The 24,004-nt window shown below is 40.3% G+C and overlaps 1 protein-coding gene across 6 annotated transcripts in view; it reads left to right on the top strand.

The window, feature by feature from the left end:
* Nucleotides 1-6,171: 6,171 nt before the first annotated feature.
* The window catches only part of CUL4B (cullin 4B), a gene marked incomplete at both ends in the record, with an annotated part of 40,346 nt that continues 22,513 nt past the window's right edge, over nt 6,172-24,004 (top strand). For 2 of the 6 annotated variants that reach the window (XM_084258404.1, XM_084258401.1), the window contains 3 exons: nt 14,326-14,353; nt 15,095-15,640; nt 17,720-17,835. In XM_084258404.1, coding sequence (XP_084114530.1) covers nt 14,326-14,353; nt 15,095-15,640; nt 17,720-17,835 — 690 coding nt within the window. Of the gene's footprint in view, nt 6,233-11,108; nt 11,176-14,310; nt 14,354-15,094; nt 15,641-15,919; nt 15,942-17,719; nt 17,836-24,004 lie in introns of those variants that run through there. The other 4 variants (XM_084258403.1, XM_084258402.1, XM_084258405.1 and 1 more) reach the window with 4 other exon arrangements.

Here is a 24,004-nt window from a genome sequence, read left to right as displayed (position 1 = left end):
CCGCTGCGCCACCAGGGGAGGCCTAATAAAAAAATCTTTTAAAAAAAAAAAAAAGAAAGAAAGAAATACACTGCTGAGGGAAGCAGCAGGTGAGACGGGAAAGGTCTGCTGTGCCTATTGGGTCATCTCTTTGGGCGGCTGGAGATCCAACTCGTGCTGCAGTGGCTGGTGCTAGTTTGATAGCTGTGTCTTTAACCCCTGCACCACCAGGGAGGCCCCCTATGTTTCCTTTCTTAAACTACTTTTTCTTTTTCTGGATTTAATAGTGTTCAATCCTTTTCATTTGCTAAGTTTTCCGATGAGCTGTGTAGGGTTGTGCAGTGCACAGCCTTCACACTTAGACGTGGCAGACAGTCTTGTTACTACCTATGGCTAGGTCTTCCCAAGCTATCCAAACAACATTCCATATAATTTTCCACATAGTTAAATTAATAATCTATCAATTCCCCCCTTTCCCCCTCAGAGCCCTCTGTCGACCCACTCCAATCTCCTGTGTCAGATCACCTGCTCCCTGGATGTTTTCTTTCTCGGTTTACTCTTTAGATTTAGTGAAGCATGTCCTCCATTTGCTTCTTACTAGAGTGGGCAAAGGAGGAAAAAGTTTTGAGCACTGCATGTCTGAAAATGTATTTATTCTACTCTAGCACTCAATTGGTAATTTGACTGACTGTAGAAATCTTTGTTGGAAATAATATTCACTAAGAATACTGAAAGCATGACTTTCAATTTTAGCTATTTCTGTTGAGAAGCCCAATGTCATTCTTTTTTTTTTTTAAAGATTTATTTATTTTTTTTAATACAAGAACCGGGGTACAGGCCAGATGCGCAGGAGGGTGAGAGGATTCACCAGAGACAGAGCGGGGAACAGAACAGGCAGACTGACAAAATACACTGCTGTGGGGAGCAGCGGGTGCGACAGGAGAGGTCTGCTGTGCCATGTGGGACCCTCGCCCGGCCGGCTGGGATCGAACCAACGCTGCAGAGGCTGCGGACAGCTTCACAGCACTGTGCTCAACCGCCTGTACCACCAAGGGAGGCCCCCAATGTCATTCTTATTGTTAATCCTTTGTACGGTAACTCTTTATTCCCTACTTCTGGAAGTTTTTAAAGTCTGTTTTTAACTCTGGTATTCTGAAATCTCACAATGGTATGTCTCCATGCAGCCCTCTTTTTCTTCACTCCTGTTTCATGTTTTATGAATATGACATTGTCTTTGATTTTTCTGAATATACTACTTGTAATATAAGCATGCCACTTGTTTGATGTTTTCACTGGCTCCCCGCATTGTCTCTGTTGTACCCAAGTTCCCCTCTTTTGTTTTTCGGTTTGGCCTCTGGCTTTCATGTTGGAACTTTCCTTGAATTGTCTGAAGTTCTTTGTAATTTGCTCAAATTGAATAAAGTGGTACTAATACACTGACACTGATTGGAAATTCCAGGTACCATGAAGCAGTTCAGAGGAGACTTCATTGTGTGGTGATTGGATGGTAGGATGCTTTTTGGTTGGGGTATCTTTAATCTTTTTTCTGGTCTGGTTCAGTTTTCCAGAGAAGGGTAATTTAAATGTCTTACCTGAGATGTTAAGTCTGGCTGCCTGTATTCTGGGAATTGGATGTGGGAAGTAGAAGTCCTCATTTTCCACTCTTCCCCCTTTATCAGTCTAGCATACTCCATCATCCCTATTTACCGTCACAGCTGTAACTTCTCCAGTTATAGTTCATTTTCATTTATTTGTTTTTTAATCTATTTTTAAAACTTTTTACTGATAATAACATACAGAAATGCACAAATGATCTATGTACAGTTCAGTGAATTTTAAAAATTCTTTCTCTTATTTGTTTTATTTTTTTCTTTTTTGTTTTCAATAAATTTTCACAGAGTCAGCTAGATCATGAACTTCCAGATCTCTCTGGTTCTGTTTACAAATGATAACCTTCTTTGCTGGGGTAACCTATGTGGAGCACTTAGAAAAGCCCATGACATATTGTGAGCACTTCTATTAGTGCTAGTCATCCTTCAGGCACCTGTCATGAGTGGTGTTTTCATGTAACATTTATCTTATAGTTTCCCAGAAGGTGGTGTTTAAATTCCAGTTTTTTTCCTTATTGTTTCCAAGTGATTGGGGTCACTCCTCCTTACAAACTTTTAAATTTTTATGTAATCTTTTTAAAAAAATATTTATTTATTTATTTTTCTAAAAAAATATTTATTTATTTATTTATACAAGCACTGGGTACAGTCAGAAGCACGGGAGGGTGAGAGAATTCACCAGAGCCAGAGCGGGGAGCAGAGCAGGCAGAAGGACCGAAGTACACTGCTGAGGGGAGCAGCGGGCGGCAGGAGAGGTCTGCGCGCCCTGTGGGACCCTCCTCTGGTGGCCGGGGAGCAGCCGGGGATAGAACTGGCGCTGCAGAGGCTGCCGGCAGCTCCGCAACCCAGCGCTCAACCGCTGCACCACCGGGGAGGCCAGATTTATTTATTTTTATACAAGAACAAGAACTGGGGTACAGGCCAGAGGCATGGGAGTGTGAGAGGATTCACCAGAAACAGAGTGGGGAGCAGGATAGGCAGAAGGACCAAAATACACTGCTGAGGGGAGCAGCGGGCATGATGGGAGAGGTCTGCTGTGCCATGTGAGTATCTCCCTGGCTAGCCAGGAATGGCGCTGGCACTGCAGAGGCTGTGGACAGCTTCACAGCACTGCACTCAACCCGCTGCACCACCAGGGAGTCACTTTTATGTAATCTTACCTGTCAATGGACAGCCAAAAAGTACTGGATAAACACCAGCAGTTATTTCCTTTAAAAAACTCTAAACACAACAGATTAGAAGAGGACTTCGTTTTTTTTTAAGATTTATTTATTTATGCTGGGGTGTAGGACTGAGGTGTGGGATGTGAGAGGATTCACCAGAGACAGAGCAGGGAGCAGAACAGGTGGATTGACTTAAGTACACTGCTGAGGGGAGCAGCGGGTGACACAGGAGAGGTCTGCCGTGCCATGTGGTTAGCTCCTGGCCCGCTGGGGATTGAACTAGTGCTGCAGTGGCTGCGGGTAGCTTCGTAGTGCTGAGCTTAACCCCTTGGCCTCTAGAAGAGCATTTTCTAAACATAGTAGAATATCAAAAAGACTTGTAAGAGCAAGTACCATACTCTTGTCATTTTCCATGAAATTCAGGAATAAGGCACATATTTCCACTTTATTGTATTGAAGATTGAAACAATCAAGAAAATAAAATAAGCTATGTAAAATTTAAGATGAAGAAAAAGGTATAATTATTTGTAGGTGATATGACTATATGCACCGAGAATCCAAGAAATGCAATTTTTTTTAAAGATTTATTTATTTTTATACAAGAGCTGGGGTACAGGCCAGAGGCACGGGGGGGTGAGAGGATTCACCAGAGACAGAGCAAGGAGCAGAACAGGGAGACAACAGAAATACACTGCTGAGGGGAGCAGTGGGCGAGACGGGAGAGGTCTGCCGCACCATGTGGGATTCTCGCCAGCTGGAATTGAACCCTCACTGCAGAGGCTGCGACAGCTTCACAGCGTGGCGCTTGACCTGCTGTGCCACTGGGGAGGCCCCAAGAAATGCAATTTTAAAACTATTCCAATTAAGTAGTGTATGCAGTGAACATATCCCATTTTGGTTTGCCCAACATTGCTTCCTCCCAACTTCCGGTAATATGTTTCCTCTTCCTTTGGAGATCTGCTCCTCCGATACAGTCCTGTTAGGACAGGTACCGATAATACCTTGCCCTATTCTCCTTCCACATCCTAATCCAGGGTAGGCTAATCATGATATCAAATCCTGCTAGACTCTGGCGGCTCCAAGGTGTAGGCATGTGACCCAGGTCAGAGACAGAAGACCTTTCTTGTAATATTCCAAATTAGGGCCTCCCTGCTGGTACAGCAGGGACACAGTGCTATCAAGCAATCGCCAGCCACTGGGGCACGAGTTCAATCCCACCCAGGGAGCTAACCCACATGGTGAGGAAGACCTCCTGTCTTGCCCGCTGCTCCCCTCAACAGCGTAGTTCAGTAGATCCACCTATTCTGGTCTCCACTCTGTCTCTGGTGAATCCTCTCACCTCCCCCCCATACCTCTGACCTACACCCCAGTTGTTGTATGCATAAATAAATAAACCTTGAAAAAAGGAAATATTCCAAATTAGCGTAAACAAGTAGCTTTCTCATTTCTATCTTGTACTAAAAGGACATATCCCCATAGCAGTTGGAAAATGTCTCTGTTGCGTGGAAGATTTTTAGAGAATGAGGCAACACAGAGAGAAGCTAAAAAGGAGGACAAACAGTGAGAAACTAGATACCATTTGAGTCTCTGGATTCAGGGGTGTCTGAAATCTGCCTTGTCCTCAGTTACATAAACCAATAAGCTCCATTTTCCTCGGAAGATAACTCAAATTGTATTTCTGTCACTCACAAACAAGAATCCTAATGAATACAAGCTGGGTGTAACAAACATACAGGTTCCCAGAGCTTTCATTTTTCTTTATTTGAAGTGTTATGATGTAGCTCCCTTTTGCTTTATTTTCCTCCATTTATTTTTTAAAAATTCAAACATACAGAAAAGTTCAGAGTTTCACAGAACACCAATATATCCACCACTTAGATTTTACAACTAATATTCTCTTATTTTATTCCAATAATTTTCTTTTATTCTAGAAATCAGATAACTAGAAAAGGAGTAAAGGGAGTATTCCATTGATGACAGTGGAAAGAGATGTGTGAGACACCTACTCACATAAACAGATAAAGTGCACGAAATTCTGCTGTGTCTAGACGAAAGACCTGGGAATGAGCAAACTAGCAAGACAGAAAATTTCAAATAACCGATCAACGTTAGCCGAATACTGTAGGAGAAACTGTTGCCTCCTTCTCCCCCATGCCAGCAGCGGCGAAGTGGGAGCCTAGACTTCCACCCTTGGTGGGTAAAACCCACACTCCCCACTGCACCTCACCCTCCTAAGTGGAGACCACATGGGGTGCCTGCCACCGCACTGCCTCCTCACTGGGTGATGACACTGGGGACTCAAGGGGATGACGGAGTTTAATTATTACGCAGTGGAAAGAGGCCACCAGTCAGGTCAGGGTAGAAACTATGTCAGTCTGGGCACAGAACAACCCTGGCTGACCATCCAATGTCCCCTCGGTGGTTTACTCGAGACAAAACAACCCAAACTTAGGGAAACGTTACCGATTCACTATCAGACCCTTTCGAAACTTAAAGTTTGCTTCTGGTGCCACCCAGACCCCTGTTAGTCAAATGGGGTTTCCCCTGAGGGGATTGGTCAGACCCGCTGTCAATCATCATTGTGCTGTTGAAAAAAGGAGCGTTGACTTGGGTGGGCAGACCTTGGTACGTAGTTCGTTGCTAGCGTGTGTCAGAGCCTTCGGGTTTGAGATCCAAGTAGATGAAACAACAAGAACAATAAATCCTGTTGGTCGTTCTGGGCCGGTAAGTTAAAATGCCCCCTTCATGATTATGAAACACGGGAGGGTCTTTCCTTTGGCAACTTACTGAACGTGGACCAGCTTTCGGGACAAGAGACCCCAAGCGAAGCCACATCTTCAGGCATTTCCATTATTCGCCATGTTTGTGCTTTCGTTATCTCCAGACAATTCGAAGGCGTATTAAGAAGTTATAGCCTTTACTCGCCTGTGATAAGGAGAGTTTAGGGAAAAGTGTGTTAGTGCCGAACTTAACCTGTAGCCTAGTGAAGATGCCAAAGTAGAAGCTAATTAGAGATCTGGTTCAGATCACTTGTGAGATTATACTTTGAGACGACCCCCCCCCAAATAATTGGAAGACACTTTTGGGGGAGTCTTTTTTTTTTTGGCTTTCAAGCCGTCATAACTTAAATGAGAATTTCAAAGGGCATGTCAGGCTTCTAGTTTAAGATGTTAGTATAAACAAATATTTTTCTCCCTGAATTAACTAAATGAAGGAAGAAAAAGAAATATAAGCATACAGTCATAATACACAAGGGATAACAGAAAAGAGTAAAATTAGCGGGTCGAAATTGTGAGAATTTTCTTAACGAAACAAATAGGGTAAAATTGAGTGAAAAACCACCGTTAGTGAATCCTTGACAGAGGGCTGCTGTAAAGTGAATTCTCTGTTTTCTAATATAACCCCCCCAAAGATAGAAGATGTCCCAATCATCTGGATCAGGGAATGGGAGTGATGGTGGAAGCATCTCCGAAGATAATGGTAAGTAAATGAACTAGTAAAACTATGAGTTAAGTCAAAAAAAAAGTTAAGAATATGTCTAGGAAGCCTGTATAAATTATTAAAGAGGTATTCCTAACAAGATCAAGCATAATGTAGCCATTAATAAAAAATTAATAGCAAGGTAGAAATAAATTTCCCAACAGATCAGGGAATGGTGGTACAGAGGGCAATTCTGTTTTTACTTTGTTGTTTTACGGTGAAAATGAATTCGTGTAATGTTTTGACAAGATCTTTAACGTTTAATAATACTTATTTTTTATTGATTTATTGTTGGTTTACAAGAAAGGTTGATAATATACTGTTGCTAATGGTGTGGGACAACCAGCCAGCATTCTGAGGGTGGGAGTGTATGCATAACATCTCTGAAAGGTAATATGGCACTCTGTCAAAATTTTAAACATATCTTCCCCCAGAGCAATCCCCTTTCCTGGTCCTTGTGTTTATAGTGTCTCCTCAATATTTTTTTTAAAGATTTATTTATTTATGCATACAAGAAGGTGTATGCCAGAGGTGTGTGTGGGGGTAGGGTGTGACAGGATTCACCAGAGACAGAGTGGGGAACAGAACAGGCAGATTGACTGAGATACACTGCTAAGGGGTGCAGTGGGTGAGTCAAGAGAGGTCTGCTGCGCCATGTGGGTAGCTCCCTGGCCCGCCTGGGGCATCGAACTCATGCTGCAGTGGCTGCAGGTAGCTTCATAGGTTGCGCCTTAACCCCTTGCCCCACTGGGGAGGCCCTCCCCTCTATATTTTAGCAATTTGACCACATAATATATCCACAAATTTACCTAATTTTTGAGCTTTACAAAAAAAGGTATCAGATCATATGTATTCTTGTGATTTGCTTTTTTCATGTAACATTTCTGTGAGTTATGCAAGTAGCTACAATCCATTCTTCAGTGCTATGTAGTATTTCCTTGTGTGCCTGTACCACAATTTATTTAGTCATTCTATTGAAGAATATTCTCTTGTCATTCTTTGAAGTCTCTATCAAAGCTGATGCAGACTAGAACAGAAAGTTCTTAGTGTATTTTCAATCACTTCCTCCTTTACGCCATCTCTAAACGCTTTCCATATCTCAATTTTTTAGCACTCCGTGTATTCAAGGGCCAGGATTGGCAATTTTTTTTCCTATAAAGCACTAGATAGGAAATGCTTCAGGCTCTGTGGGCTATATGGTGTGTTGCAACCACTGAACTCTCATTTTAGCACAAAGCTGCCACTGAAAGTATGTGAATGAATGAGTATGGCAGTGGTCCAATAAAACTTTCTTTATAAAAACAGGTAACTGGCTGTCCATTGTTTCCCAAACCCTGCTTTAGTTCATCTGAATTCCTGTAGCATTGTCTAGTCCTACGTTCATCCACTGGCATCTTATTTCCCATGTCTCACCCATAGCCCCTCTCTGGCTCTTTGTGATTCTCAGCTTCTATATCTAAGGATGAGCCTAACCTGTAAGTCTAATTCTTGAACTAGTGTGACTCAAAGCAAGAATTATTACTAGTAACCATAGCTCCAAGAGCAAGTAGGGTATAAGAGCAAGGCCTGGTGTTAGGGGGAAAGAATGTCCTAAAGCTAATTCCATACAGGCTTTGTGAACTCCACCCCCACCCCAGACCAAAGACACTGGGAACTCCAAATCCCATCACCACCAAAGGGAAGGTGGCTGGGACCTGAGGGTGGGGTTATGCAGTCAGGTTGGTATAAAGTCAGACACATGGGCTTTGGAGGGGGTCCCCCATTTTGGCTCTCCACCAGCTCGCAGCAGCCCAGCCAGCTCTGAGAGTGACTTTGGGTTTCCAGGTTGGCGGATTGGGTAGGATGCATTAAAGACTTTATTTCCCTATTTTTTACTCCCTGAGTTGTACATTTTCCTTATTTCCTTTTCCCTTGTAAATAAACCTTTTATTAACCTTTTGTGTGTGCCTGTAGTGGAGTATTAATAAGTTCCTTTTAAGCGCGGGGGTGAGGACCCACAGCCAGGCAACCCGCTCAATATCGGGGCTATCCTATAACACTGGTACTATGAGACCTAGGAATTGCTGTATCACATTTGAGACTGGGATACTGCCTTGTTCCCTCCTTACCCTCTAGGGTTTCTGGGTATGTTCTAAAACCATACCCTTGAGAATTAGACTCTGAGATTTCCTGAATACACCCTTTCTTTTGCAACTTCCAAATTTAAATGTACTCCCTGTTTTCTTTCCTTGTGCCCCTTGCTCCCTCCCACTCCCCTTGCCTGGCTAATTCCCATTTACCCTCAGGGATTTAAACAATTATTTCTTTAGCTGCTATTCTTAACTGCCCCCACTACTAGCTGCCTTTCTCCGCCATACCCTACCTTCCTAGGCTCTGCAGGTGTCCTCTCTGTGTTCCTATAGCAGCCTTTATGGCTCTGTCCTTAATTGTCTTCCTCACCCACAGGGCCAATTGAGAACTGTTTGAGGACAAGGGTTCTCTTTTTTTGTATACTCAGTGACTGCATCATAACGGGTCCTTAGGCAAGGTTTGTTCAGTGTTTGACTCGATTTGGCTAGGAGAAGGAGCTGGATTCTATCTCGGCCACTGGCTGAGACTTCAGCCTGGGAATGATCTGATCCCTAGAATCAAACTGCCACTGTCGCCTTAAATGTATGTTTTTTGCTGCTGTGTCCTGCCTGCTTCACTATAGCCTGAACTGAATCCAAGCTTGGTCTTCTTTTGGACACTGATATGGCTCATCTCAATAAAGGAGTTATTTTATTCTTCATTTTTTTTTCTCCTGGTGAGTGGGGCTCTGAATGTCTTTTCCTAACTTTTCTAATTGTTACAGAAGCAATTTTATGGCATGTCTCCTTACTAAATTGCGAACTATGGGAAGTTTTTGGAGTTAGAGAAAAACTGAGTTTGGCTTAAGTCTGCGTGCTGTGTGACTTTGGCAAGTCGGTTTAACTTCCTCCTCTCTTCCTGTTTCTCATCTGTAAAATGGGGATGGCACCTGACCTATTCCACAGTGCAGTTCTGAGGATAAAATAAAACTGTGTGCGAAAGTGCTTTAAAAGCTGTAAAGTCAACTACAAATGGAATTTTGTATTAGCTCTGTATTCCCTTATGACATCTAGCACCGTGCCTTGCCCAGAGTAGTTGCTCAATACATATTTGTTGAATGACCAAATGAATTGGCAAGAGAAACCATGCTATTGGTGGGAATAAAGGACATTTAATAGAACCAGGAAATACAGATCGTTTCGCCAGAGAAATATCCATATGGTGAGTTGATAATTCAGAAGTTGGACATTTATGGATGGCTCTAAACCTGCATTTCCAATGTCTGCCCTTTGTTTTGCTTATAAAGACAATTTAAGTATTCGTTGAACATGATTTTGGCAGCTAAAACGTGGCTAAACTAAAACGTGGCTAAAACTTAAAAATGCTGTCATCAAAAAAAGCAGGTTTGGCCCCAGGCAATACTGTGAGGTCAGCAAAATGTATGGCAGAACTCTTTCTTTCCTTGACTGTAACTTTACCTCCCCATCCCCCATTGCAATGCCTACTCATACTTCTGTTTACCTCCAGGCAGTTAGGACTTTGTATTTTCCTTTGTTCCCCAGAAGCATTCACCTTAAAGGGTCAGGAACTAAGTCTCCCTGGCTAATTTGCATGTGAAAAAGGGATTCCTAGAGAAGTAGGCTATGTTTTATCAAAAGGGGTGAATAAATAATTGTGAAATTTCAGGCATTAAAGGAAATACAGAGAGGCTTAGCCCTTTTCAAATCACAATGGTAGGTACTTCACCTGCAGCTGTGGGTCTCAATCCCGGAGGTATGTAGAATCACTGGGAGAGCTGATTAAAAATACTGTAATGGAGGCCCTACTCACAGAGATTCGTATTCAGCTGGACTAAGTTCAGACCTGGGCAAAGGTGGTTTTTTTTTTTTTTTTTTTTTTTTTTTTTTAAGGAAACTCCCCAGGCGATTCATTTGTGCCATCTCAGTTGGAAACTGCTGCTGACTTATACCTAAGTTGGCCCTACTCTAAAAGACACAGAAAAGCTGAATGCCATTGAAAGATCAAATCTTAAAACAGGGAGGGGGTAGAGGGACTGTCAGAGTTATTGATAAAGTGAACAGAAGGTTAAAAACAGGCCCAGCAACTCCATAAGTAAGCGCTTGGCAGCACCCAAGGAAGAAGTAATCTGTGGCTGATCTGGTCCCCTACACCCCTACACCCTAAACCCCTAGGAAAAATAGCCTGGCCCTGTTAGTCCTTAAATCTGCTTTCCAGATGGTTCACGGGTATGATAGTAGATAAAATCTATGAGCTAAGGGGCTAAATCCTCAAATGGTTGATGTACCCAGTCAGTAAGTCTCCTGTTGGTGAGATAACCTAACATAGAAGACAAATGATTCCATTAAAAATATGAAGTCTGTGTTATTCATTTACATGCTACTTAGTACTTTAATTCAGCATTTATGATTAAGTTCCTTGCTTTATAAAGCAACTACAGGATGGTCAAAATGTGAATTTACATCTTTGCTTCAGCTTTGTCTTCCTCAGTCACCCAAGGCAGCCAAATGTTGCTGATAGCATAACAAAGCCTTTATTATGACATGTTTATTAGCTCACCACTGCTTGCTTTGCCTTGTGTATATTTCCCTGCTTCAAAGATGGTCTTTCAGGAAAGCAGATAGAGGACATGGACTACCTTTTTACCCTGCAGTTGTTGATTTTGTAGATGATCTTAAACACTGCTTACTACAGAAATGTCTTTGGTAGTCTTCTGAAGCAGTAGCAGCTCCTAGTTTTAGGGGAATTCCCACTTATGGATAACAAAGCTACCAGGAGTTTCTATCCATTGATAAGCCCCTGCCCTGAAATGTCTGAAGAGGACCCAAGACCAAGCACCACGGGGAACCCCCAAGACCAAAAAGGCAAAAATACAGGTTATACTTTGCCTCTTTTTTAAGAAGATGCTACAGAAACAGGGAAATGGACATTAGAAAATGTCCTGTCTTTGTATTTCTTCCTTTATGAATATATTTATGTTATATATAGCTACAGATTTATTTACTTGGTTAAAATAAGGCCAATAATAACTACACCTCATCTGGTAGCATTGTAAAGTTTAATTAATGTTTGTAAGGTACAAGTTGAACTCACAAGATGAAAGATTCTATATATGGAATATTTGTTAAGTGCCCAATCTGGTTTAGTCTGATAATGGCCGTAATTGTATGGTGTCCTACATTGCACATCTTGATTATTGTGGTTTCAGTGAGTTCAACCTTGAAAAATGTGTTTTAATGTTGAGAATGTGTTTCTTTTTGGTTGGCAAACATTTGGGTATATAGACTAGGCTTATATTTTAGTTAACCCCAATTAATTGGTTTTTGATGTAAAAGGTGTTTTACAAAGAAATAGTGGGAGGGAGGTTTTTCTTTTTCACTTGATCCACAGGTCCTCATACATCATATAGTAATATCTAAGTTGGTTTGTGCCACAAAATGTAAATGTTAAATTTTTAAAAATCATTATTAAAGTCATATGCCCATGTTAAGGCATACTAAATAGGCAAGGATTGGGTCTGGCACATAAATAAAATGAGGTTATTAAAATGTCCAAAGGAAGATTATTAAAGCACTGAAGAAAAATATTTTTTCCGCAAAACTCAGTTAAGGATAGTACATGGAAAAATTAAATAGTAGGTTAGACTACTGGGTCATTCAAAGTGAGCTAGAACTCAAGAACCAAGAATCTGTGCTTTTAGAACAAATGTAACTAGGAAGGCAGAAGGACTTAGATAACCATGTCAAATTGAGAGCTATTATTACTAGAATGTAGTTGAATATTAACAGAACTCAGCTGTCCTTTATGTTAGCATGATAGTTTATCTTTGGCAAAAGCAGCTTTTTTGGTCTTTATGGCCATTTCTTTTTAGTTGCACTAGTATTTGTAAGTTTAAAAATAGCTAGCACTTTCATACACCCTCTGAGGACTATAAGGACATGAATTAGAACAACCTTGTTCATTAAATTCTGAAAAATAGTCAGTTTACCCTCCCCTATAGAGAGACAGCATTATTTTATCCTCATTCAATGAAATATTCAATAAATATTGACTCAGCATTTACAGTTGTTCAGAATCATTTGAAATGTGAAACAATAAAGGAGGATTTAATGTTTTAGGACTTTTTTCTGACCTTAAGAGTTTAGTCTTTAGGCAGTAATAACTATAAGGTATATTTCTAAACTGATAGGAATCCATCTTCCCCCTTTCATGCCTCAGTCTATATTCCTTTTCTGTGGCCCTGGGGCCCAAGTTTCATTATAACCTTGGTCTCAGCCAGTTGTCATCAGACAGCATTAAGCAGAAGCTAAAGGCCTAAAGCGCTACCTTTTCTAGGAGGATCTGCATTTTAATCAAGGACTTTTCAAGACAGCCCTTCCCACCCCCCAAAAAAAGTGGGCCTGTGTGAACTTACAAAATTGATTTATTCATAGGATTCTGATTCTACTATCTCAGTTGTGCCATACAAACTGCTTTCATTCAACCCACAGTTCTGTCACCTCCCTGTTAAATCTCCATGCTCTCTTACCCTAATCTACAGGGTAGACTCTAAAATGTTTGGCTTCATATTCCAGGCACTCTGGAGCCTCATCTTTCTTACTTCCTAGGAGATACTCTACTTTCCAGCCTCACTGCACTTTCCATAGTTCAATAAGCTGACCAGGCCCTTTCAGAACTCCCAGTTTTGCCTTTTTCCACTGCCCAGAATGACTTCCACCGTCTCCCCTTTGTCTTTTTGGTAACTCCCACTCTGAGACACAGGGCAAACATCAGTTCTATGTGAAACTCTTTGACTATTCCAGAATTCCCCCATATTTCTTGTTTCACCTATTCCTACAGCACTTTATATATTTGTTACAGTACTGTAAGGGATATTAGTTTAAAAAAAAACTTACGCTGGCTTTTCAAGGCAGGGGCCTGAGAGAGATTTTGGATTTTTCGGTATATGTTGGTTGAATGTTTCTGCACTTAGAGTGATCAACAGGTTGGCAGATTTAGTTTTGACATTGTGTTCTCCCACCACTGCCAAATACCAAATATCCTTGAGTTAAATACCAACACCCCACCCCCCAACAGTACATTTACAAAGCTTCTTGTTGCTGATTTGAACAAATTTAGAGGTGTATTCTTAGGAGCAATCCATTTTAAAATCTGGGTTTCTGAAATTCATTGGTAAAAACACTGACTTCCAATACTGCTCTCCTAAAATGTCTCGAGACAAGCATATAAAGTGAGATTTGGTAAAAGAAGTGGGTCCTCCTTAGTTTGTTTACTCTGTAAATTACTGGGTTGATGACTGGCAGACCTGGGGTGGTTCTAGGAATAGTGGGGTTGTGTGTGTTGGGGTGTTCCCTTCCTGTTTCTTGGCCTTAGAAAGCACCCTTAGTCTGGCCAGCCATCTTAGAAAATGCTCCTGATGGGAAGGTAAAAGGATTTGCAACTACATAGCTGAGTAAAAAAAATTAAACACTGAGGCCGTATTCAGTTTTGGGTACGTGGTGTCCTTGACATAAAAATAAAAACAATGTATAACCCAAATGAATCAAACATTCCTTTGCTTTCTGTCTAAGCTCATTTTCTTTTTCTTTCCTATCTTAACATCCTGACATTCCTCCCTAGCAGCAGGCATAATGGCATGATTATGTTTTCTTCTGTTTCGGATTACTCCCCTCGCCTTGCAACTCCTCCTTATTTCTTTATCTCTTTCAAAGTTTCCATTCTCTGTTCCTTTACTTTTTACTCCCTCCCTCTCTTCCTCCTCCTCCTCCTCCTCCTTTTTCCCAGCTAACTCAGCCCGCCCCTCACCGTCACCATCTTCCCTCCCCTTCGAGCTCCTTCCCGCTTCTTCTCCCGCCACCTCCCCCCCCCCAGGCCCGCCTCGTGTTCAGAAGGCTCCAATCAGGAGCTCCGAAGGTGTGTGGCAGGCCCGCCCCCTCCTCCCGTTCCACTTCTGTTCCCCCCCCTTTCCTCCCTCCCCCACCCCCCCACTCAAGTCCTGCGGACCTGGGGGCTTGGATCTGGGCGCTATGAAAAGTGTCTGCCCAGTCACTTCCGGTAAGGGCGCTGCGGCGCGAAGCTTCCCGCGGGACCGTTACGGAAAGGGTGGGAGTTACCGGTGGGCCGGGGAAGGAGAGTGCTGCCTGGGCAGGGGTGCGCCAGAGGGAGGGGGGGCGGGCGCGAGCGCCGGAGCCCGGGGCGCCTCGAGCGCCCCTTTCCCGCCGCCTTCCCACGAGTCAGCGCTCTCGTCCCCCGGGCGCCTGCAGTGCTCTCCACCCCCCACTCCGGGACAGACACCGCCCCTCCTTCGCCGCCGCGTGACCGGAAATGTCGCCATCTTTTAGCCTCTTGTGCTATTGACAATAACAAGCCCTGGTTCTCTCCCCCTCCCCCTCCCCCCAACCACGGCATCTCCCCTCCCAGAGAGAGAGGGAGAAAGGAGGAGGAGCTGCAGCCTCACAGACTCACGGAGTCGCTCCGGCAGAAAGGGGGGAGAGAGACCGAAAAGCAGGGGAGGGGGACGGCACGGCCGTTTACCTGTCTGCCTCTTCATTCGCTCTCCCTCTCCCCCCCCCGTTCTGCTCACTTCTGGTGTCAGCCTATCCGCCTTCCCAAACCCTCCCATTCCCCCGGTGTAGCCCCCCCCTTCACTTTCCTTCTCGTCCTCTGTGTTTCTCCTCTCTTCTTTCTTCCCTTCCCCCTCTAGCATTGCCACCTTCTACACGCACGCAGGCATATAAACGTAGGTTTTTGATGCTCCTCTGCCTGTTGACCCCGCTATTTTCATGTTTCCAACAGGTTTTTCTTCCCCCAATCCCTCAGCTGCTGCTGCTGCTCAGGAGGTCAGATCTGCCACTGATGGTAATACCAGCACCACTCCGCCCACCTCTGCCAAGAAGAGAAAGTTAAACAGCAGCAGCAGCAGCAGCAGTAACAGTAGTAACGAGAGAGAAGACTTTGATTCCACCTCTTCCTCTTCTTCCACTCCTCCTTTACAACCCAGAGATTCGGCATCCCCTTCAACCTCCTCCTTCTCCTGCCTGGGGGTTTCAGTGGCTGCTTCCAGCCACGCACCGATACAGAAGAAGCTGCGTTTTGAAGACACCCTGGAGTTTGTAGGGTTTGATGCGAAGATGGCTGAGGAATCCTCCTCCTCCTCCTCCTCATCTTCACCAACTGCTGCAACATCTCAGCAGCAGCAACTTAAAAATAAGAGTATATTAATCTCTTCTGTGGCTTCGGTGCATCATGCAAACGGCCTAGCCAAATCTTCTACCACCGTCTCTAGCTTTGCTAACAGCAAGCCTGGCTCTGCTAAGAAGTTAGTGATCAAGAACTTTAAAGGTAACCAAGGCCAAAATCCATAATCACCTACTAAGGATTTGACACTTGAGCGATCACGTGCTCTATTTATGTTAATATATTAAACAGTATAGAGGTGGCCTAATGTTTTATGCATAATCAATGAGGTGGAGGGAGGTCCTTTTTTGGGTGGAGGGTTCATTTTCCGGGGGTGGTTAAGCCTTATGCTGAAGCATACACCGGGTGTTTCTGTGCAGTATTTTGAGGTCTCTATCAGCCTATTGTATCTTATCTGTTATTCTTTGTACGTTGACTGTCGGTATGATTGATCCGGATTTTACAGGTGAGAAATTTGTATCCTAAGATTTGTTTCAGGTACATAGTGAGCTTTAGCACTGGTGGGGTTTTTCTTTTTATGCCTCAGTAGGCCACATTCTCTAGACCCTAGAAATGCAGGTAGCAATGGTGGTTTTCACTCAGAGATTTATAATTAGATTTGTAATGTTGAATACTATATTCTTGGGAAAGCAGTGTTTGGAGAAAAATATTTATGGTCTCTGCATTTCTTTCCAAAGGTAGGGTTTGGAAGCAGAAAATACTTTATACACAGAAGTAGTAACTCTGTGTACCACTAGTCTAAAGATAGGAGCAATTACTACATCTAATTTTTTTATCACTAAAATGGGTTTTAAAGTACTGACCTGCAGCTTTTGGAAATTTATTCATTTTGTGTTTAAGATATGTGATTGGGAAGCATCATAAGTGCATTGATGCAAATATAAAATTAGCAGTTTTAAAAATGTGATTGAATTGAATTAATTTTTATCTGTTGTCTTTCTGTTTTTCTGACTGACTTTTTCACCACCCTGTACTGGCAGATAAATTCTCCAATACTTATTAAATAGAGAAGTAAATGAATGAACTAAAGTCATATTTGTCAGATAAGCGCCTTGTGGCTAAATACTAGTATAGAAAAAATTAGATTTTCCATACTGTGTTTTCAGCAGTTAGTGTGGAAATCAGAAATATGCTCTGTTTTGTCTCAGTGTTAAGAGTGCTGTTTATTTTGAACCTTTTCTTTTTTCTATTACTCTTCTCCCATCTCCAGGCACTCAGGAGTGTTGTAGTCTTTTTGATTTAATGCTAGACCTTTCTGAAGTAAATATGAATTGACTGATGTGTTCACTGTTTCACTTAAAAATATTGGTGGTTTTATAGCCAGGGATTTTTAAAGAGATAAGCTAGGATCAGAATTGTATCTTTATACTATTTTTAAAGATTTTTTCCCTATGGGTTTTTTTTCCTTTCCCTCCTAAAATAAAATCCCATTATTAAGGCATTTGAATGCTTTAATTAAAAAAAATTCACTCATTGCTGGTCAATGAAGTTTAAATTAAAGCCTAGAGTAAGATGTTTCTTTCCATTCTGAAAATGCTGCACAGGTTCTGGAGTCATTTGGATGTTTCAGGTTTTTTTCAGTTTCACAGCTTATAAATGTAATTGAAAATAAAACATGAATTAAGATGTTTCTCTCCATTTCTGTAGATGTTGCATAAATTTGGAGAGCAAACAGACCTGGATTAGAATCCTAGCTTTGCTATTGACTATCTATGGTGACCTTAGGCAAGCCTTGCAAAATGAGTCTATCAGGCTCACTTTCCTCAATTGCAAAATATGGATAGTAGCATCTTCTTTATGTCATTATTAGGAAGGTTAAGATGTTTATGGACTGCTTTGTAAGTACTAGGTGCTCCGTATTTTACATCCCAGGTACAATATTCATGTTGACTTAGGTTTTACACACAATGGAATAAGATAAGGATTGTTATTTTTTTCTGTCATTCTTGAATTTCATTTTTTAAGCAATACAGTCAATAGGAGAAAAACCTCACCTTCAATTTTAATAGGTGAGTCAAAATGACTTAAACAGTATCCTGGTATTTCAGATATTTTGCTTTGTAAAATTGAACTTATAGTGGCTACTTTAATTGTTAGATGTAATAATTATAAAGATTACAATTTACCCTTAAAAAGCAGTAATTCTATTACCATCTTTTATGACTCCTTCCATTACTATATCCTACATATTATTCTGACACCAGCCTTTTACATATCATCCAGATAAACCTAAATTACCAGAAAACTACACAGATGAAACATGGCAGAAACTGAAGGAAGCAGTGGAAGCTATCCAGAATAGTACTTCAATTAAGTACAATTTAGAAGAACTCTACCAGGTATGTATTAGTCTGGGTAACCAGATTTGGTTGGCATAAATTGAGGTGGGCTGTATGGGGATTTTACTTTCTGAAATGGGTCCTTATGTAGACTTTTGGTTCTCTTCTAATTACAGTTTTTCAATTTATACACTCTGTTTTATAATGAGATCACATTTTCACATGACTAAGTACAGTCATATTGATGTAAGTTAGACTTATCTTGGACACTTCTGATTATAAGTTATGGCACCTTACTTTAATAGAGGTTTTCCCGATAATGGACTCCTGTAACTTGGTGCCATGTTATTTTATTGTGATACTTCTTGCTTCATGGTGTTATTCACCTGTAGGAGAGGCCTCAAGAAATTTAGGTGTTATCCATATACTTTACCTCTTTCCTATTAGTAACCTTTTGCCATTTCTTTTCTTGCTCTTTGTATTTGTTTTTTTCTTCTGGGCTACAGGACACACCTTAGTCCAAAAATGAGCGGTAGGTTGTAGTCCAGAGACTTGGTCTGAGGTTCGTATTTGCTTCTTTTGTTTAGCACATGGGTACTTGAAGTATTTAATTTAAGTATGTTAAGGGCCATGACAGTAGTCTCCTTCCCCTTCCCCACCCAGGATTTTGCTTTCTGAGGTTTTAAGTACAGCTGAGGTCGACTTATCAACCACAGCTGTACAGTAAGATATTTTGGGAGAGACCACATTCACATAACTTTGATAGAGCATATCATTATAATTGTTCTGTTTTATTAGTAGTTGTTTTTTATCTCTTACTGTGCCTAATTTATAAATTATCATTGGTACGTATAGGAAAACATAAGATTCAGTACTATCTAAAGTTTCGGGTGTTGGGGAGGAAAATTTTTCTCCTGGTCCTTACAACTGGAAAATAATTAAATTGATACAAGACAGATTAACAGGAGAAAAATACCGGTTTATTTCAATGAATATGGGATCTGGGACTTGAACAGTGTAATATGCTTATCTACTTTTTAGATAACGAAATTCCTCACATTTTTGGTTTGGACACTAATTTAGCAAGCTAAGCAGAGCCTACTTACATGGGAGAAACAGGTCCTGAAAACTTTGTAGTGATAAAACGTCTCCTCTCCTAGTACAGGGAGAGCACCTTCACACGAGAGATTTATTTCCTACTTTTAGGAGACAGGAAAGTTTAGAGTGGCATTTCTCCATCTGCTGTTTCCCAAGTAACACTAATTGAAATATATACACACTACCTTGGCACATCTTGGGGTGGCCTGCCCTGACCTCAAACACAGGCATCTCTTGGGAAGCCTTGCTACGGAGGTATTTTGCCCTTCTGTGTTTTTGACAGAACCTATTCAAGAAGTTACTTTACATTATATGGCATCAGCAGTTTCATATTAAAATATACTCACATCCAATTGTATTGGTTTAATTTATCAGAATTGTAGTTTTTCATCTATTCATTTTAGTTGCAGAGGTAGAATGGTGATGGGCAAACTCTGGGTTAGTATCAGAAAGCAGAAGTTTGGGATCTGTTAATAGTTTTGGCTGGTTTTACCCTTGTGATCTTGGGAAAGGTACTGAACTTCTTGGCTTTGGTTTCTTCCTCTGCAGAATCGGGGAAAGAATACCTGCTCTCTCTGCCTTTTGGGGTCGCTTATAAGAATCAAATAAGATGTTTGAAAAACACAGTTAAGCACTATGATATAAAAAGATACCATGGTGTTATCACAAATCAAGTTTCTTCATAAGCAACAGTGTGGCTTTTTCACTTGTAATATGTCAATTGAGATCACCAATTTCTGTTGCTATGAAAATTACATGAGTCAATGCATACAAAACATTTAGAATGATGCCCAACACATAGTTAATGCTATGTAATATTATAAGCATTGTAATACTCTGTCAAGTCGTAGTAGTATTGAGCTATTACTTAAGGATAAGCTTGCCTCATTTGGCTATGTTGATACATGGCTCCTGAGTTGTATAATAATATAAAACTAGAATTATGAAATTAGTGGCGGGAAGGCCTTAAAAGATAATTTAGTCCAATATATTTTCTTTGTGTCATGCACACGACAGCCTTACATGCAGGTTCATCTTTTTTTCAATTTCACGTAAGCATTATAGAAAGCCTTTGTAAAGTAGATAGGGTAATAATTGCTATCCTCACTTTACTGATGAAGAAACTTGAGTCTGAATGAAGTAAAATAACATGCCTGTAGTACTTTATTGGCCGATGAGGGGACTCAAACTTACATGCCAGTTTCTAATCCAGTCCACTTTCACTGTCCTGCCACTTCACTAAAACACACAGCACTTCAGATATCTCTGTAGTACAGTGTTGGAGGCAAATAAGTTTGCATTAGGGAAGAAAACTGTCATCAGATTAGGTATTTTTTTTCCATTTTTGCTTGCATATGGCATTTATTTCGATATGCAGGTGTAGAACGTCTTTAATTTTTTTTTTTTTAATTTTTGGCAGTGTAGCAGGGTCATTTAATTTCACAATAATGTGTTATATTTCATGTTTATAACATTGATTATGGTTGTTAATATACTGTTTATCTTGAATATTTTTTCAGAGCTTTTGGTTCAGAAGATTTTTTTTCTGGTAAATTGATTCTCTTATATCCCCTTAATTTAAAGAGATCATTGCTTTCATTTTTTTGTGTTTTCTCATTCTTATACTTCAGATTTACTAGCACTTATTGTTCAATTGAATTTCCTTAGTCTAAAATCAGTGTTACAATGCATATTGTTTTTCCTTAGTTTTATAAATGCTCCTTTGGATTATGAAAGTTTATTGAGATGTTTATGTCCAAAAAGGATAAAAGAACAGAGGGAGTAAAAATATTTCAGACCATCTAGATTTCAGGTGCTTGTTTTTGACTTGTTGAAAGGTAAGTATTCTAAAGTTGGAATAATATAGTAGGTAGTATACCAAATAAAAGTTCGCCAAGACCCTTATTCCTGCACCTTGTTCTCTCCCTGAAGTGAGCACTTATTTGGCATACAGTAGTCCCCCTTTATCCTTGGGTTTGATTTTTGTGGTATCAGTTACCTGTGGTCAATGATGGAGTATACTACATACAATAAGATGTTTTCAGAGAGACACCACTTATCTTTTATTGCAGTATATTGCTCTAATTGTTCTGTTTCATTATTATTCGTTCTTATTGTGCCTACTTATAAAGTAAACATTATCACAGGTATATTGTATAGAAAAAGACATGGTATATATAATAGGTTGGTACTGTTGTGTTTCAGGCATCACCTAGGGACTTGGAATTTATCCCCCAAAGATAAAGGGGGGACTACCACTGTATATTTGCAGAATCATTTTTCTTTAAAATTTAAGTATGGAAGTTCCTAGTGTGGATTATTTGTGCTGCCTCCTCTAAGTTTTTAATTTCTGAAAAAGAACATGCTATTATGAGTACATTTGCAAGAAACAAACTTTTTTTAAAAAGATTTATTTATTTATGTATATAAGAACTGGGGTACAGGCCAGAGGTGCAGGGGGTGAGAGAATTCACCAGAGGCAGAGTGGGAAGCAGATCAGGCGGATTGACTGAATACACTGCTGAGGGGAGCATCGGGTGAGACAGGAGAGGTCTGCTGTGCCATGTGGGTTGCTCCCCGGCGAGCCGGGGGATTGAACCCTAGCTGCAGAGGCTGCGGACAGCTTTACAGTGCTGTGCTTAACCCTTTGTGCCACCAGGGAGGCCAAGAAACAAACTGTCTTTTAAATAGTAGTATTAAATGAGAATTGTACCTGAGTTTAAAAATTATCTTTGCTTAAAAACCTTGAAATCCTCTAAGAGTGAGATATCGTTAATGTTGGGGTTTGGGTTTCTGTTTACTTGTTTTTGATTGACTATAGATCAACTGTGGTTAAATACACTGATTTTTCAATGGATCAGCATGTTTTAGATTAGAGATCTGCCATTCACGATCACTTTGAGTGAGTCTCTTAGCCTTGGTTTTCTCATTTTCAAAATGGGAAGATTAATACCATCTAATTGGCAGGGGTAGTTTAGTTGTAGATAAAATACTGCAAAAAAATACTGGTGATGATCACGATAATAACAATAGTAAATATTTGAGTCTTTAAAAAAGATACCTTTGTTTTAAGATTATGCTTTATTTTACAGCTCTAAAGTTACACGTTTTTAAATTCTAAATCCACGCTGCTCCAGAACAGCTAGCTAATAGACTATGTATCAAATATGAGACATATCTGGATGTTTCAAGAAAATGTTCTGTTTTTACATATGGTATCTTTTTTTCTTTAAACAAAGATTTTTTTAAAGATAATTTTTTTATTTATGAATACAGGAGCTGGAGTGTAGGCCAGAGGTGTGGGGTGGGGGAGAGGATTCACCAGAGACAGAGTGGGGAACAGAACAGGTAGATCTACTGAAATACACTGCTGAGGGGGGCAGCAGGTGAGACAGAGGTCTGCTGGGTTAGCTTCCTGGCCAGGGATCAAACTCATGCTGGTGATAGCTTGATAGTACTGAGACTTAAACCCTTGTGCCACCACGGACACCCTACATGTGGTATCTTTATGGTTGGAATTTTTATTTTGGCATGTGAGGTTTTTCTTTTTTTTTTTAAACTAATACTTTTTTTTTTTAATAGAGGCATGTTTTATTTATTTATTTATTTGTTTGTTTGTTTTTTGTTTATACATGCACTGGGTACAGTCAGAAGCGCGGGAGGGTGAGAGAATTCACCAGAGCCAGAGCAGGGAGCAGAGCAGGCAGAAGGACTGAAGCACACTGCTGAGGGGAGCAGCGGGCGGCAGGGGAGGTCTGCGCGCCATGTGGGACCCTCCTCTGGTGGCTGGGGAACAGCCGGGGATCAAACCAGTGCTGCAGAGGCTGCAGGCAGCTTCCCAACCCAGCGCTCAACCGCTGCGCCACCGGGGAGGCCCTTAACTAATACTTTTAAATACTTTTAAATTTTTAAAATTTTAAATACTTTTTAAATATTTTAAATATTTTTAAATATTTTAAATATTTTAAATATTTTAAAATTTTAAATTACTTTTAAATAATGCTATTATTTTTCTCATGTCTCAGCCTTTGTATGTATGAGTAGCGGTGTGGTGTTTTTAAATCAACTACCTTTTTTGGAGCTGGTTGGAGCTGATTGGTTATTTATATATGAAAGTAGCATTTATTCTTAGTGTAAATGTCTTAACTATTGTCAACAATAAATCTAGTTTATACTTAAATTCTGATGAAAATTTTATCATCAATAGCAGGGACTCTTTATTAATTTTCTTACATTGTTACTCATTTTTGTAGTGTTTAATTTCTCCCCTCAGGTGTAGTCCCTGTAAATATCCCACCACCACATCACTAATAACAGGAACTCTTGTTAGCTTCTTGTGAAATAAATCTTAAGTAATGAACCTTTCTATTAAGGGGTTTTTTTACCCAGTGGAGGACAACAAGAAAACAAGTAAATAGTGTATCCATCTCAGTGTAGGTTTTTATCCATTGAAAATCTGGTTGTCTAAGCAGTTGATGGTTGTAGGAGAGAAGATTCTTAGCAGATATGATTAGCTATTATATTCTATGTAAGTTTAACCTGTCACTCAATTTTAAGCTCAAACTTTTTTCACATGTTGCATAGTGTTCCTCTTTTTACTGAATTGTTAGTACTATTCCTGCTATTTTTAAAAATGTCCAAATATGAATTCTTAGTCCTTGATAATTTCATTCTTGTTTTAGCCCTTTTTACTAGATGTAAAAAGAAAAATCACTTGTTTTACTGTCTTACTTCCTTTCTTGGTTTTTATAAATTTTGAATATCTTTTTTAACCATTTTTAATAGATAGAAATCATTTAGGTTTAATTGTTTTATCAGTTGTTGGAAGGTTTTTTGCTGTTTTTCTTTCTCTTTAAACATAGGGTTTGAAAAATAAGACTCAGCAGGTCAATCAACAGAGTTTAGCACCCTGGTGAGAATTAAATATCTTTTTTACTGTCTGTTGTTAAATCAGAAAACCTTCAAGATTCCCTCTCTTACCACATTTAACTCTTTATTTTTGCACTCTTTGTATTTTTTATCATTATTTTAATCCTCTGTTTTTTTACTGCAGTCGTCTCACCCTTATTTCCACTTTTTCCCTGATCCCAAATGCAATCTTAGGTGCCTTTGCTATTTCTTAAATACTATA

This window comes from Talpa europaea (genome assembly GCF_964194135.1).
Source record: "Talpa europaea genome assembly, chromosome: X".
NCBI lineage: Eukaryota > Metazoa > Chordata > Mammalia > Eulipotyphla > Talpidae > Talpa > Talpa europaea.
The sequence above is the reverse complement of the archived record's forward strand: the minus strand, read 5'-3'. Positions and strand labels throughout refer to the sequence as shown.